The sequence below is a fragment of the Eurytemora carolleeae genome, unplaced genomic scaffold, assembly GCF_000591075.1.
Source record: "Eurytemora carolleeae unplaced genomic scaffold, Eaff_2.0 scaffold203, whole genome shotgun sequence".
Classification (NCBI taxonomy): domain Eukaryota; kingdom Metazoa; phylum Arthropoda; class Copepoda; order Calanoida; family Temoridae; genus Eurytemora; species Eurytemora carolleeae.
The window spans coordinates 314,280-330,617 of record NW_019396139.1 but is presented as its reverse complement, the minus strand read 5'-3'; the positions used below and the strand labels follow the sequence as shown (position 1 = coordinate 330,617).

The 16,338-nt window shown below is 31.5% G+C and overlaps 2 protein-coding genes across 3 annotated transcripts in view; one reads left to right on the top strand and one right to left on the bottom strand.

Moving 5' to 3' along the window:
* Positions 1 to 16,166, top strand: part of LOC111696105 (uncharacterized) — an 18,724-nt gene extending 2,558 nt beyond the window's left edge. Inside the window, exons 6-26 of one of the 2 annotated variants that reach the window (XM_023465645.1) lie at positions 871 to 925; positions 1,645 to 1,693; positions 1,880 to 1,941; positions 3,022 to 3,107; positions 3,318 to 3,399; positions 8,015 to 8,090; positions 8,183 to 8,350; positions 9,053 to 9,121; positions 9,734 to 9,828; positions 10,562 to 10,641; positions 11,721 to 11,857; positions 12,277 to 12,477; positions 12,786 to 12,896; positions 13,487 to 13,627; positions 13,871 to 13,940; positions 14,023 to 14,066; positions 14,150 to 14,209; positions 14,298 to 14,383; positions 14,672 to 14,753; positions 15,193 to 15,404; positions 16,094 to 16,166. In XM_023465645.1, the coding sequence (XP_023321413.1) occupies positions 871 to 925; positions 1,645 to 1,693; positions 1,880 to 1,941; positions 3,022 to 3,107; positions 3,318 to 3,399; positions 8,015 to 8,090; positions 8,183 to 8,350; positions 9,053 to 9,121; positions 9,734 to 9,828; positions 10,562 to 10,641; positions 11,721 to 11,857; positions 12,277 to 12,477; positions 12,786 to 12,896; positions 13,487 to 13,627; positions 13,871 to 13,940; positions 14,023 to 14,066; positions 14,150 to 14,209; positions 14,298 to 14,383; positions 14,672 to 14,753; positions 15,193 to 15,404; positions 16,094 to 16,134 (2,007 nt within the window). In that variant the 3' untranslated portion in view covers positions 16,135 to 16,166. The remainder of the gene's footprint in view (positions 1 to 870; positions 926 to 1,644; positions 1,694 to 1,879; positions 1,942 to 3,021; positions 3,108 to 3,317; positions 3,400 to 8,014; positions 8,091 to 8,182; positions 8,351 to 9,052; positions 9,122 to 9,733; positions 9,829 to 10,561; positions 10,642 to 11,720; positions 11,858 to 12,276; positions 12,478 to 12,785; positions 12,897 to 13,486; positions 13,628 to 13,870; positions 13,941 to 14,022; positions 14,067 to 14,149; positions 14,210 to 14,297; positions 14,384 to 14,671; positions 14,754 to 15,192; positions 15,405 to 16,093) is intronic. The other variant, XM_023465646.1, reaches the window with a different exon arrangement.
* Positions 3,407 to 7,944, bottom strand: LOC111696108 (uncharacterized). Its single transcript, XM_023465650.1, has 4 exons — positions 7,621 to 7,944; positions 6,119 to 6,908; positions 4,881 to 4,939; positions 3,407 to 4,717 (listed from the first exon to the last, which is right to left on the bottom strand). The coding sequence occupies exons 1-4, from the start codon at positions 7,649 to 7,651 to the stop codon at positions 4,593 to 4,595; spliced, it is 1,005 nt and encodes a 334-aa protein (XP_023321418.1). The 5' UTR covers positions 7,652 to 7,944; the 3' UTR covers positions 3,407 to 4,592.
* Positions 16,167 to 16,338: the final 172 nt, after the last annotated feature.

Sequence of the window (16,338 nt, the reverse complement as noted above, 5' to 3'; positions counted from 1 at the left end):
GGGGGGGGGGGAAGTTGACGATTTTTTGAGAAACTTAATAACCCTGTGCTGAAAACTTTAGAATGGAATATCCTTAATCCCGATGGGTTAATTAATCTGGAGAACAATCATTATTTAATCTCGAGATTAAGAAAAAGGGTGGATCAAGCATTAATCACGATATCCACCATTCAAAAGTTCCCAGCTCTGGTTTATGAACTATACAGTGGTATATTGTGTCTAATCCTAATCCTATCTTGATAATTTTCCCTTTAAAAAGTGGCCTAAAAATATATTTTTTTTGCAACTTATTTTGTCGCTAATTTGTAAAATAAATCTTTTTAACCATTCAATGATAGATAAGATTTCAGTGCTGTCTTAATATTTGATACTTATAATATGTGTTTTGTCATAAGATTTTTTCCCGATGTTTTAGTTGATATTTTGATATGAACAGGTTGATGTTAAAAGTTGACAATGTTTAATTCCTAATTAAATTTCTTGATCTAGTCAATAGTTATATGAATCTGATACAGGGTGTTCCACGAAACATGCTAGTTGGTGAATAGTTTAGAATGTCTTTTTCCATAATTTGTTAAGTTTTTTGATACCAAAGATCAAAAAAATATTATATAACATGACGTTATATTAAAATTGTTTTCAAAGTAAAAGATATTGAAGCAAAAGATTTTTTTGACTAAAAATAACGATTTATTAAATGTCATGTTTCGTGGGACACCCTGTATGTAAAATTGCTTTGCTTTATGCAGCTATATGGCTTATATCTTCTTCTCAGTGCTCGGGATCCATTTCATTTTGATATAGATCCAAATTCTGAAATCGGTGTTTTTAAAGTTCAATTCAAATCCAGCTGATTTTATTTTTGTGAAGGTTTCGGCTGTCAAATACTTGCAGGATGAGGAGGTTAGGGTTAGAGGAGCTGCAGGTGGGAAATAACATTTTATCACAGCTTTTCCTTCCTTTAAAAGTCATTGTGGAACTATTTGAAAAGATCACTTTTGCCTTATTTGTTAATGTTAAAATATGTAAGTAGTTAATTCAAGATTTATTTTACTTCATGACACCTTGAGATGGATTAAAAATAAAATTTTGCCTTTCAGTTGTTGTTTAGAATAATTTAATGGGAATTAAAATAACTGATCTAGAAAAGACAATTTAACAAAAGATACAAAGATACAAATAGAAAAGAATCGTTGATTACTCCTTAACCAGTGCTTAGGATCCACTTAATTTTAATGCGAATCCGAATCTAGGATTCTGGATCCGCACTGGAAAAAAAATTATCCGGATCCTGGTCATTCTTTAAGATTTACTGAATTTTTTAACAAAGCAGAATTTTCACATTTGTTGTCTTATTTTTTCGCTTATTTTTATGCTGAAACTTGATGAACCATTGAGGAAGTAGAACATTTTTACAATCTCACTTTTTTCAGATTTGTGTTTTGAGAGGAGATAAGTTTTTTTGCAGTTTTGGTTGATATTTTATCCTTTGGATCGGGATGTGTGGATCCGTATATTTTTGTTGATTCAGATCCGGATCCAGGAAGCCAAAATCTTGTGGATTCAACGGATTCGGATCCTAATTCTTAGCAGTGCTTTTAACCCTCATTAAAGTTGCCAATAATAATTCATGTTTTGCTTTAGGAGAACTTTTGGGAGAATTGTGCAGATTGCATGGAGTACAGATATACAGGGACAAAAAAGAACAGTATTGTAATATACAAAAATAAAGAATGAAAAATGAAATGAGTTAATTTTTTAAGTCTGGTTGAAACTATAGGTTGGCAAGTGGTCAGTAAGAATGAGAAATGTAGACAATTTTCTGTTTAAAAATGTATCCTTTGTCACTCGGTTTTTGCAATATTGTTACTTTTTTTAGAAGGAACAGAGCAAAAATACTGACTTTGATTAAGAACAATCTGGAACGAAACCTAGATACAGGAAAATTTATGCCAAGTGCACAAAATGAGATCTAAAATCCCTGAGATCAATGGACCCAAACAGGCATGAGGTTTACTTAATCTAGGGGTTCATCTAATGCTTTATTAGCAAGTTTAAAACTTCACTCTGTAGCAGGGTTTTTTTAGGCTAGAAACTATTTGATTTTATAGACGTAATACTATTTTTCTGGTGTCTAATGTAATGCTTAATGTCTAAATGTCGTATGTTATGGGTGTACTTTGTAAAATGTTTAGTTCACCTAGTTAAATTCAAGATGAATCTCTGCCCTTGTCAATATCATACAGAAATTTACCAACAGCTAAAAAAATTGGTTTAACAGATATTGAATTACACCTTAGGAGATTTGCAAGGTTCACAATTGCTTCTTTAAACTCTTTGTCTGTGCAAAACTCAGGAGATATTTCTTTCATCTGAAAATTAATGATTTTCGAATTTTTGTGTTCTATAAAAGTGGTTGTAAGCCCTGAGATCTGTTCAAGATTTTAAATTTAAGATATTGTCCTCATTGTTACTAAGATAAAATTTTCATATGCATCAACTATTAGGTCTTGTTGTAAGTTAGGCATTTGAAAGGGAGGACGTAGGTTCACTTGAAATCACATTAACAGTCCCCTTTAAAACAATTATTCTTGGGGACACCATGGGTTTAAAGCTGTTTTATAGTTAAGTGTTAAGGATCCAGATCTGGATTTATTGGATCCGCAACATTTTGGGTTCCTGGATCTGCAAAAATATGCCGATTCACGGATCCCAGGGGGAAAAAATCTAACAAAATCACAATTTTACATTTAAAACACAAATCCAAATTTTAAACTAACAAGAGATTAATTTAAACTTCCTAATCTATGAAAGATTCACTAATGTTTCAGAATAAAAGCGAAATAAGTAATAGTGTTCAAACTTTTCGTATGATAAAAGAAAATCAGTAAATTTTACAGAAATGACCAGAACTGTTGATCCAGGATTGGATCAGCATAAAAATTAAATGGATCCTAAGCTTTGTTTTTACCTAACCTCTCACCCCTGAATTAATGGAAATATCATGAATTTGGCTGATAGAGAATGATGGTGCTGTGAAAGAGAAGGAAGAGGTCGGCAAACTCTTTGATAAGCTTGCTGGGATCACACCAAGAGATGCTGCTCAGGTAATGTTGGTGGTGTAGTTTATCATATTGGATTATCACAAAGTTTTAACAAGAAAATGCCATAGCACTTTATATTGCTTCAAAATGGTTCAACTGTTCCTTTTTTTATCAAAAGACCTTCATAAATTACAATAAAATTAAAGTTATGGTTGATTTTGTTGCTAAAATGGAACAATCAGATACTTAAATCCAATAAATTATATATATTAGGTGTTTCATGATACAGCTGGGTGGAAAAATTTGGAAACTTCAATGAAGTGTCTGCAGCATATGGTGGAAGGTTGCGGAAAAGGTGATGATATTATAACAAGACATACTTTCAAACTTCAGATATTTTAAGGCCTTTTTTGTAATAAAATCTGAAGTGTGGAAAGTTATTATCTAGTGAGTTATTGAGTTCAAATATTAAGCACTCCGATTGTTCGATTGTCAATCTTATATGCTTTTCTGAACAATAAAGACAATTAATGAATTTTAATCTGTAGCTGATTTTTGAGAAGTGGTAAACGGATTTTTTACTAAAACAGTGTACACATATTATAAAACTCTTTATTTATGACATCTAGAGCTAAAAACAAAAAGATTATACACAAATTTTGTGCTTCACTTTTTGAGGTTTGGAATTAAAATTCCCAGCCTTTAGAGGCTGTTCACCTTATTAAGATAATCTTAGGAGTTGAGTTAAATCGATATTTCTAAGAATTTTACAGAGCCTGAAACTATGAATTTCAATTAAGTCCAAAAATCCTGTTATTTAAAAAATATTTCAAATTATTTGTTTATATCACATATTAATCCAACAAGAAAAGGTCCAAAATTGCCAAACTGATCAGGCTCAAATTTGTGTGGCACCTTACAAATGTTAAACAATTTTCATAATTGGTTAGTGTTTTGCACAAATGCACAAAAAAAGGTTATCAAAAAAACTTTTTCAAAATGAATGATGTCAAAAAAAATATTAAAATTATAAAAAGGATTAAAAAAAATAGGACGACTTTTTAAATATTGAAAATTGTACAAAGGAACAATGTTAAGTGGTTCGAGACACATCTTTCTATAGTCATGTGACATTTTTTTTAAAACATGATGTTTTTTTAATTCGTTGATTATCCAATTAGTTTTTTTCTTTAATGAATAATGCTGTTTATTTGCACCTGTATAATTTGTTGCATGTGCAATAAGGATTTGACATTTTCACTGAGAAAGTTTCAGTCGTAATAAAACTAATGGGATGATTACTGATGTTCATCTAGAACTCATTGTTCTAAAACATTACTAAGAAAATTATATCATGATATGAGTTAAGAAGAAAAGAACATTAATAGCACATAGTAATAAGAAAAAAATTTGATCAATATGATCTTTCAGAATAGTGAAACACACTTTGCAATAAACAGATTTAATTTTTTCTGTTACTTCATCAGTTATTAGCTCCAGTAAATTAAACCTCTGTACCACCAGGTTCACTGTTATATTTCAGAACACTCAGAATTGCATGAGAATTACTAGGTAGGCGGTTAAATTGCTTATCATTGCCATGAATGTTGTCTTGTCCACGTAGAAGAAACCCATGGCATCAAATGCCTTTTGACTTTCAATCATATCAATAACTAAAATAAAAAAGATTTCTGGTATCTTGTTCAGAACTTAAAATTTTGATAAATCATTTTACAAGGCACATGTTAACTTTTGTCCTATTATAAATCCTTTGTTGGTTGTAATTTCAAGGAAGATTCAAAATCTTTCCAATCTCTTTTTTCTAGATTATATTACCTAATCCAAGTTTTTGGTGCTCCATTTCTTTAGTTTGATCATTTTCAAGGATGAAAACCCTGAACAAACATTTAATTACAAATGAATTAAAGTAAAATATGATTGACTAATATGGTTTCAAAATTACTTGGAAGTATTCCAGTCCAAGATATAAAAAAATCCTTTTTTTCCCTTATGTTTGGATGGATCTAGTCATAATACAAAATTAAAAGAAACAAAATTGAACACTAAACCAAAGTGGTATCAGCTCTAGAGAGATCAAATTATTTTTAAAATCTTCTCTTTAAATCATCAAATTTTCAGTTGCTTTTTGCTTCCGACAGGGAGCAAACCTCTCACAGTAGCTTTCGGCTTAACAGTTCAGAAGATTTATCCTACAGGGAAGTAGTGAAACATAGGATTTAAATAGTAAACAAGAAGATTCCACTTGGTGGGGCTTTAAGGCTTTCAACTCCCCATTTTGCATAAGAGGTGCAGTTATGGGTTTCCTTAATTCCCAATAAGTCGGATAGACTTTAAAAGAAGGAAAGCAGGGATCTTTTACTGAAATCCCTCAAACACTTCCTCCTCCAAACTTCCTTATCTCCTTCCTTCCTGCTCCACAACTCAATGTCACAAGGACTACTTGGAGAGGCCTCAAAAAGTAGAAAATGCCCCATTCAGGAAATAGCTACTCTGAGGTACTCAAAAGATAAAAAATAAGACATCCCCCCATCCCCCCTCCACTTTACCCTGAATAGAAAATATACTAGGAATATGTGTTTGAATGCTAAATCAGTTTGAATTTAGTTTCTAACTCATCTCTTGTGTGTAAACAAAACAGTAAAATAGGAAAGCAGGCCCCTCACCTAGTTCTAAAGTTAGCAGCTTATCTAATAGCTAGGATGATGTCCCAATAAATTTATTTTTATCAAAATTAGCTGAAATATGAAAGATGTAAGAACAAGAAGAAAATGAAGAACAAGATATATGGAAATGTCAAAATATTTGCATTTGCTATCTTATAACTATTTAGAGAATATTGTTAAAAATTGTTGAATTAAAAATTGATGTGTAAAAAACATAAAATTTTGAAATCATCATTGAATCTTTATAAAGAGGAGAAATAGATCAACTATCTGTACTTTTGCTTTTTGTTAGTTTAGAAAATTCGCTTTCTTAACACAGCAGACATTTGTCTGACCCATTTAAAATTATTTTTGATTGCAAATTTTTACCAAGTAGTAAATTAGTCTCACCTCAGCTTGTCACTAATTGACGACAGAGCTAAACAACTTTCATCACAGAAGCTGAATATGTAACACAAAAAAAGAAGACAGCTCAGTGTGAATGGCATTAGTGGTATTAAACCTTCCACATGTTCAGGATTTTTAAGAAGTCCAGTACAAATAAAATATGTATAGAATATGCAAAAAGTGAACATGTAAGGTAGTAAGAAGAATAAAAAAGGACTAAACCCCTTTTGAACCCTTTGCAGCTTCTTTACAGCTGTAAAAGACTTTTCAATTAGAATGTCTACTTCTTGAATGTTTTCCAATGTGCTCACATATTCTATGAGATCATTGCAAACAAGGTTGACAATAAGCATGATTATGGTGGAATTGCAAGTGAAAGAAATATTAATTGCTGTTTGAGATATCCATACATAGTTAAAATTTTGGTTGATCATGTGGTAAACACTAATGGCAATGGTAGCAAAGTTGGTTAAGACAAATGCAATAATCCATGGCATTTTTGTGATTGATTTAGCAGATGGGTCAAGTTTTGCCTTCTCAACAATGTTAGATACTAGAATTGGTGAGGCAAAGGGTATTATAATTCTCATAACTAAGAAAACTAGCGATGTCATTTGTACAACTGTTGAATTTTGTTGAAATAAAGCCATGTTTAAAATGAAGTCAGCAATTAGGTTTTTAACAGGTATTGCTGCAGGAATGATAAACCATAGAATGTAGGCCACTACAGTTTTATAAGATAGAAATTTAAACTTCCAATCTCCATTATCCTCTTCAGATACTGGTATGATTCCTGTTAATTAAGTAATTAGTGTTTATTTCTTTAAGTAATTTTTTTATATAATTAACTGTTTTATTAGTAACAATTAAACAAAAATTTGATTTTTCAGCAACCAAATCATAAAAGATAATAAATATTTAGCTATTCCATGAGGTTCAAGCAAGATTATTTTTTTACTAATAATTTAAAAAACCTTACTCTTGTCCCAAGATTACTGTTATTTTTTAAAGTTTAACTTTGATACAAATAGATCAATTAATGATTTTATCTGGAATTTCAAATTTGTGAATTAAAGTTTCTTCAAATCTTATGGTTGTGCCCTCTGATGAATTAATTCTGTGTTTATTTCTAGAAAAGTTTTATTCCTAGCAAAAACTTGATTTGATTTATTTAAGAATTTCTATTAAAAGAAATTTTGATTTTGTACTTAAAAAGGCTTACCGGTCTTTTAGCCTATACTTAATTTCATCTCTGGGCTCAAACATAATTGCTTGAAAAAAGGTTCAGTCTCATTGTGTTTTCTTAACTTATTTTTAAAACTTGTTTGATCAAAAGGCTGACTTTCACTCAAAAATGTTGACTTTTTTTAGACTAGATATAAATGACAAGTGTTTTTCATGAAATTTCAGAAAAATAAGTTGCTACAGTTTGAACTCTACATATTTGTTAGATATTGTCCCAACAGAACTGGACAATATTTTGTCTTAGGTCTAGGCAATTCTACCTGTTCTTATTAGAAATTGTAGTATTGTCATAGTAGAGCTTTTTCTAGAACTAGTTATTTATCTGATAACTTTACTAAAGAAAGTTGTTCTTCAACCGAAAACTAATGGCGAACAGTGCCTCGTATTGATCCAAATGCAAATATTTAGAGGCCAAAACAAGAGATAATGGGTAAAACATGTTTAAATATTTTTTTACCTGTATGCATATTAAGTGTGATCAATATTGGAATTTAGCCAACAACCCACTGGGGGTTGCTGAGTTTTTACTTAAAAAATATTGCAAAAAAAAATTTCAATCATAATTTTACATTTTACTGTCTCAAGCTTTTTAGCTTAAATATGTTGAAATTGTCTGGATAATTTAATATATTTTTTATTGTTGAATGACTTCAGGATTTGAAAGTGAGTTCAGTGCAGAACTGTTTAATCTTCTCATCACCTGTCTGGATCACACCAACAGATTTGTTCGGTAAATACCCGTTTAATTATTTTTCATTTATTACTGAAAAATGGTTAAGTAATATTTACTGATACAATATCAATGATAAAAAATTTTACTAGAGAGACAGGGTACTACGTTTGTGCTACCCTGGTTTCTGCGTGTTCTGGTCAGAACACTGAAGACAATCCATTGATAACTCAAGATGCCATGAATGTTGATGAAATAGCAGCAGAAGCTCTAGATGAAGATCTGTACTCACCCATACTCATCTTTGGAAATAAATTGAGGTACAATATTAACCTCAATCAATAATAGTTATGTAAAAAGAAATCCTGATCAATTATCATTCTACTCTTTTTACTGCTGCCACATTTTTTTTGATCTACTTCTAATTTATGAACTTACAATTCATTGAATTGATATCTTATAAATCTTGAATCCTTCCCTTATTTCCATACAATTTTGGTCTACAATTTAAACTGGTGTTATTCATGCTTAAATAAGGTTCGAAATAATTAATGATTTAGTAAAGCTTTTAAATAGTTGGATCCCTGTTGTAAATTTAATGATTTGGTCTTGTTATAAAATAGCTGGGTTCAGTCCTAGTATAGCTGGATCCATGGTATATAATAAATGAATTTTCATATGAAGTAGCTAGATCCAGATATTTAATTAATGAATCCTCATAAAATAGCTAGATTCAGATATTTAGTAAATAAATCCTGATATGTAATAGCTAGATCCACATATTCAATAAATGAATCCCTATTTAAAATAGCTAGATCCAGATTTTTGATAATTAAATCCTGACTTAAAATAGCTAGATTCAGATGTTTAACAATAGGATCCAGGTTTACACAGATGGAACTGGGACTGAATTACTAAATGGAGAAACAAAATAATTGGATCCAGTTAAAATTAATTGGATCCAGGTATAGATTAGACAAAGTGAATCAGGGTTTAAAGGCTAATCTCTGGATTATGTTTAGTATCCACTTGGCGAAAGGATTGTCAGATAACTGGAGTCAAGTAAGGCTAGCTTCAACCACAGCTACAAGGTAAGAATTCATCATCCAGATTAGGAAAGGGAAGCCAACACACCATGAGTCCCCCAATGCCTTATTATTAAACTCCATCTGGCTTGCAGTGTCATGTTCAAGCTCATGCAAAAGGTAGTGAAATAGGTCATAGAGTACTCACAGAATTTTGCCACACCCTGCAGTTTTTCCAGCCCTTTCAATGAGTGTGAAATAGATAATATTCTAAGAAAAGAACAAAGTTTAAAAATAATAAACTGTTTTTTTAAAATTTATTTTTAATGATTAAACAAATTCTGTTTAACACTCCATGATACTGCTTGGTGTCGGCAAAGTTCTGCAAGCTACTACAGTTTAAACAAGACAATTGTATTGTTTATGGCATCTTAACGCCACCTCCTTTCTAGTGTTAAGACAGTATTGATTGTTGTAAAATTGGAGTAAGTGCAAATTGGTGTATTTATAAATGTTACAAGTAGCGGGCCAAATCTAGCATAAAATAGCACTTGCATCTTTTGAAAGGTGACTTATCCTGCAGATTAACTATCAGACTAATAAGGTACTCTGTCTTCCACCATTCACCAAGTTATTTGAAGAACTTTTAAAAGCTATTTTATTTAGTTTAATTTCTAGAGTGTTCCTTCTCTCTCTAACTCCTGAGCAAAGAAAGCAGTTTTATCCAATTTTGTTGCCGCGCCTTTGTCTTAACAGATACTATTTAGCTGAAGGTAACGCCCATTTTACCATATCATACTAAAATCTATTCCATATATTTATATATATATACTTGTCATGTTTGCCCCGTTTGTAAAAAGTCTGAACTGATCAGGAACTATTTATTTATTGGACCTAACATGATAAAAAAAATAGATTTTTGTACTTATGGAAAATTCCACTCAAATTTTTTTAAAATTCGAAAAATATTTTTATTGTTTAACTTTGAGTTGTTTACGCTAATTAGTGAATATGCAAAATTGTTACCATGGAATCAGCCTGTATAAAAAACCAGACTGGGGTTCCTGCATGGAATTTAAGGCCTACTGACAATAGTATTTATTGTTGTTAATTAGTTTTAGTTTGTTTACTAAACAAAGGGAGAATTAGATATTATTAAAGTTTTCAAGCAAGAGAAGACTCATCTTAAATATTAAATGATGTAATTAAAATAAAAAGTTTTATCATCATTAAAAAAACAGGCATCTCATATTGGCAGTTGCCTGAAGGAGTTACGCACGCTTGCCGCATTTAATTACAAGAAAGAGAGACTAGTATATATTTTAGGGTTAGGACAGGTTTAGACATCTTCTGGGCATAGTCCTGCGGCAAGGACTGGCTAGGGAGCCGAGCGCCGTGGCTAGAACAGACTCTCTCTGTCTTATAATTCACTTCGGCATGGGCGTGTAACTCCGTTGGGCTTCTCTGTCTCTTATAGGCATATATTTGAGATAAAGTAATGTTCAGGAGTCCGTCTCTACTCCCAGCGGACATGGAGTGAGGTGGTTGGAGCTGAAGGTTGCACACTTGTCAAAGATTTTCTCAAGGTCAGTTCAATACAAATAAATGTATTATTGCTTGATTGCGAAATTTTCAGACCTGCATTTATTATTTTTTTCATATGTATGTAAATTATAGATAATAGATTAATCCCTTACGGTAGTTATGTGCAGAGCGGCAAAAATTGACAAATTTTTTTTTCGCTTTATTTTAACTTGGGGGAAATAAATACTTTTGTGTTTGAAAAAATATGCATTTTTTCACGGTGTTGTTCTTTAAGAGCAAAAAAGTTTATAGGGTGTGTCTTACAAACATCAATATCTCACCTGGACAAGGAGATATGATTTTAAAGAAACCTGTTTCCTGGTTCATGATGAGTTTCATGCAAACCTATATCATCCTCTAGGTATTTAAAATAGTATATTCCCTCTATGTTGGGTCCTTAGAGCCTGTTTTGTGCAAGTTGTTGTGAGTGGTTGGTTTCTTAAAACACAAATAAGGAGTAAAATATGTAACTAGACGTTCTTGAATGTACAAACCTGAGTTTTGGAAGGAGACTCATAAAAATGTATACACGCAAAAAGGTCTGGTAAAAGAAATTAATGGAATAACTTTAACAGAAAAAAAAGTTACTAAGCATATAAAAGGTGTATCCAGCTTTACAGGGTGTGTCTTTAAAAAAACATAAATATCTCACCGGGACGGAGTGATATGATTTGATTTAAACCTGTTTCCCATCACCCTTATGTATGAGAAACAGGAACAAGTTGAATTTGCTCTGCAATACCAAGTTAAACTTGTTTGTTTTAATGAACACTGTGTTTTGGGCAGGAAATTGTTGGATAGAAACAAAAAGATATTAACTATCTCTCCCTATTCTTCCCCACCTTTCCAGGTCCTTCATTTTTTTCACTGTCCTTTTCTACCTTTTCCTGTTCTTCCCTGCCTTTCCTTTTTCCTTTCTTTCCCATCTCTTCCATCCTATCTTTCCCATTCTCTTTATTAATAACACTTCAAATATTCAAACAATTACTTATAACATTTTAATATGATTTATTTATTTTCATTTTAGATTTTGCAAAGAACAAAATGTTTTAGTTCTCATCCAAGAATATGATATTTGTAGGAGGTAGTTGAGTACTACATAGAGGCTACTCAAGCTGATAACCATGCTGTCCGCGAGGCAGCGTGTCAATGTATTGCAGAGCTTGCTAAAAAGATCAATCTGGAAGCGCTACAGCCATACGTTCAACATCTTCTCAGGTAGTTTCAGCTTCTTAAATTCAAAATATCGGCTTATTTAATTTAATATATATCATATGAGGTTTTTTTAATGTTTACACAGTTTGTTTGCTCCCGCTCATTATTTTCAGTTTTGGGCGTGTTACTCTAAAATATTGACATATTATTATTGGAGATGGTGGGCGTTTGGATTACTTTGTACTCGTTTATAAATTGTGTGCGTTGGTTAGAATATTTACTTTATTAGGCGTGTCTTGCTATAGTTTTTTTCATTAATTTAACTGTTTACCATCTTGGGCGTGTCAGTTGTAACACTATTCTTGACATTTTTCCAATAATAAACTTTTAAGGATAATTTTTTTACACCTTAAAAAATCCAACAATTCTTCTATTGGGGAAAGAAACCGAATTTTTTATTTCCGTTTTGGCTATTGTTTTAGAACATTGATCGAGTGCTTCAAAGATGACTCTTGGCCAGTGAGAGACATGGCATGTGTGGCTGCCGGTAGCTTTGTCTGTTGTTATCCGGAGGAAAGCAAAACCGGTTTGGATATTCTTCTCCCGCTGTTCTGGTCAAACATAGCGGACCCAATATCGTCAGTTAGGCAGGGGGCAGCCATAGCTCTTGCAAACACTATCAGGTAGATTATGTAGATGGATTTTTGGCGGGCTAAGGAACTAATCACTCGCCTTTAATAGCTTATTCGTTTATCACCTTACCTTTGTAACCTGATGTGTACATTGTTAGATCTTTTATGTTTCAAGCCATAAAAAGAAATTAAAGTTTTTTATCATTCATTTATTTGAAGTAAATCAGTCAAGGGTTTATAAGTTATGATCAGACATATAAGCAGACAAATAGAGATTGCTATTTTAAAAGTGGATAACCTGCACATGCAGTTTTGCTCTATTGGAACATGATAAATATTTTTAAACTCGAATTTTTTAGAGCATATGGATCAGAGATACTCCCTGACATAATTACTAAACTAGAGACAGGTCTGGAGAACTTGACAAGTCAACCTGTAGAATCTGAGAAATATGGAGACTTGGATACAAGGAATAACAATGGAGCTTTAATAAGCTAGTACACATTACACAAATAGTTTAAAACAGCAAAAATTGTTCAATTATATGCTGTAATCATCCTGTTGCTTATGTGTTAATTGATTGATTGGTCTTTACAAGGTTAACCACTAAGGGAGGATAATTTTTAGTCGACTGCAGAAAATTTAAGTTAGATAAGAGTTTTTAAATGTACGGTTTCCATCAGCTCTAAACTAATTATGTGCTATTTGTGCAATAGACTATATAATATATATATATATAAAATATTGTAGTAGTAGTAATATATATATATCTATATATATATATATGCTATATTTTTATTTTATTAATAACTATCTGATTTATTTTTAATTGACAAAAAGTAACCTTCTTTTATAATTTTTGTAATTTGAAGGAAATATTTTGTAAAAAATAAAAAACTTACTCTAGATTTTATTTAGTTTTAGCAATTTGGACCTGGAGCGTGAAATAAGAAAGTCGCCAACAGTCTACTTAATTTAAATTTATTTTACTTAATTTAAATATATAAAGTGAAAGAAGTTAAAAAAACAAAAACATATTTTCATTGTTTATCTGTGACAGTCCTGCCAACTTCAGTGTCGCTAAGCGGATCCGTGATAACGACGTTGAACTACATGAAGACCAGCAGATGTATTCTTGTGGATCTCTAGCTCCTAAGATGGGGCGGGGAGGGGGAGGAGGGTGTACTGACTCAAAATTCAGGTAGACAACATATTTCAACCAATGGAATTTATATGCAAATGCATTTTTTTACACAAAAATTCACAATTTTCTCAGTTCAATTTTGGCGTGTTCGATAATTGATTGACTATCTTGGTCCAGCTTAAAAAAAAATATTTTTAGAATTTAGATGCATTAGTCCTGAATTTAAGTTTGGTTTATTTTGCAAAAAAATATATTTAGACATGGAAGCATTAGTACTGAAAGAATTTTTTTCTTATTCAGAAAAGTGTCTGAGCCCTGGGAGCTAGCAGATGGATGTGTTCACCTGGTGGGAGAAATTGCAACTATAAAAGTATGATTTTTTCTTCATATTCCCCCCACTCCCCCCCCCCCCCCAAAAAAAAAACAAAAATTCAGCTAAAACTGGTTTTAAGGAATGCGAAGAAGAATTGGACAAATTACTTTCTGCTGTAGCAAGGTAGGTTAGTTAAACAAATAAAAACACTTTTAAATATTTTTTAGATTTTTACACCGCCTTAATTCATTTTTTTCTTGGTGCAGGGTTCAAGAGCACAAGCATTATGTTAATCATCTTCATTTATTCCAAACTGTTTGTGTCAGGTGATTGATTATTGATTAATGTTATTAACTGTTTAAATATTTATTTCGAAAATGTTTCTAATTATTTATATGAATGTGCTGCTCCAAGGTTTGCTGGAATAGCTAAAGCTGTAAATAAGAAGATCCTAAAACCACATCTAGAGGAATTTTTTGATATTATTTTCTACAGTTTAGGTATAACTTGTAACGTTCGTTTAGATTTCTTTAAAAATCTTAGACCGACTTCAAAGAATTTCAGCTGAGCTGTTTATAATTTTAACCACCGATTCATGATCATGGAAGAATTGAATCGGTGGTTCAAATCTGAACCGGTGGAAGACAGTTCTGCAAGGTTTAGACGTAGCTCAAATTCTTTAAATTCGACCTCTATCAATACAAAGTCATGTTTAATTTCAAAGTGAAATCAGAAACTGGATTATTACATAAATGAAGAATGTTGATGTTTTCTAATGTTTTATTTAGAAAGTGAGAATGGTTTAGCAGAATACGCTGCAGAAGATTGTTTAAATACACTTTCAACAGTTCTTGGTCCCAATATTCTCAGGAAATTAATCTATCAATTAAGTAGTGTTTTTCAAAACAATCAAATTATTCAATTATTTTCATTTTATTTTATCAATAAAATATCAGTGCGCTTTCTAATCAATTAATTCACTTCCTAACTAATCAATAAATCAATCCGTGCACTTTCTTATTAATCATTTAATCAATCAGTGCACTATTAATCAATTCACCACTATTAAACAATTAATCAATTTTAATTGACAAAAAGTAAAACAGTAAATAATTTAACTTAATAGTTAAATAATATTATATCAATCTTTTATTAAAAATTATAAAAAAAATAAAACACCAATTATTAAATTATGATCGATTCAATATTTTGAAAAAAATTATTAAATCTATGTTTTGTTCTTAAAATTGATAGATTTCATTCTATTGATAAATCGACTTTTAAAAAATAAGATTAATTTGCGATGAAGAGGTCGGATAGAGAACTATAATCCGTCCTACCTGTCTAAACTTGACAATATACGGGAGCCCATGGATGGCCCAGGGAGACCCTTCGGTTCTAGGAAACCTTGTGGAGTCCTCTCGACCTCCCCTTCACGACCCTTCTCTGACGGAGATATGATGGTTGGGATGGAATCAGGAGGTGGAGGAGCTAGTAGTCCTAGGTCTATTCCAGGCTCAGGTGAGCAAAGTATTAAGCCTGAAATCCATCTAATCTCATGAAAAATCCCTTACCCCCTACCCACGCCGAAAAAAAGTGAAATTAGCTTCTATTTTTAATTTTATTCTTAATGCTTATAATGCAATTATGAAACAAGGGTATTTATGTTATCTCACTCTACAGACTTGATGCCTATACCATTCAAATTTATCTTTTTTTTTATAATTCTAGCTGAAGTGCCCGGCGTTGCACCTGGAATTCAAAAATCAGTTTGAAAAAAAAAATTTATTTTGAAGAAGAAAAAAAACTTTAGTTTCCTACAAAAAATTCTGACAGTTTAGCCAGCTATAGCTAAAAAATATAAACAGGGTTACCAACAAAGGATGAGTATAACTAACATATATATACAGGGTTACTCACAAAATATGAGACTACAGAGACTACTTTACGGAATTTATAATGTCTGTTTATTTATATTCATAATTTCTGGCAGCTACTATAATTGATTCTTTCTTTTCCAACTCGTCAAATAAGCCATTAATGGACTAGATTCAAGGCAGTAGATTTATTTAAATTCAGAAATCATCATATTTAAAGAGTTTCAGTTCGTCTTTATAATATTATCCTTTGTGAGTCATGGAAACCCTGTATATATATAAATGAGCGAAGAGCTTTATTATTTAGATACTCTCTGAATTCATCTTTTTCAGGTCGTTCCTACCAGGCTCCGTTAGGGGGTACTCCGACATAAAATGCTTTCAGAGTGATTGAACTAGACAAAAATTAAATTTATCAAATTGTTCAATGTTCATTGAAAGGGGTGTATATTTTCTTGAAAAATCATTTTTGGGTACAAAGTATGGAAAAGGTAAAAACTTGGTTTTGGGTGTCCCCCAACCCTTTTGATCATAGTTCAAGGAGGTGCTTTCCTTAATGTTATCCACTTAATAATGAT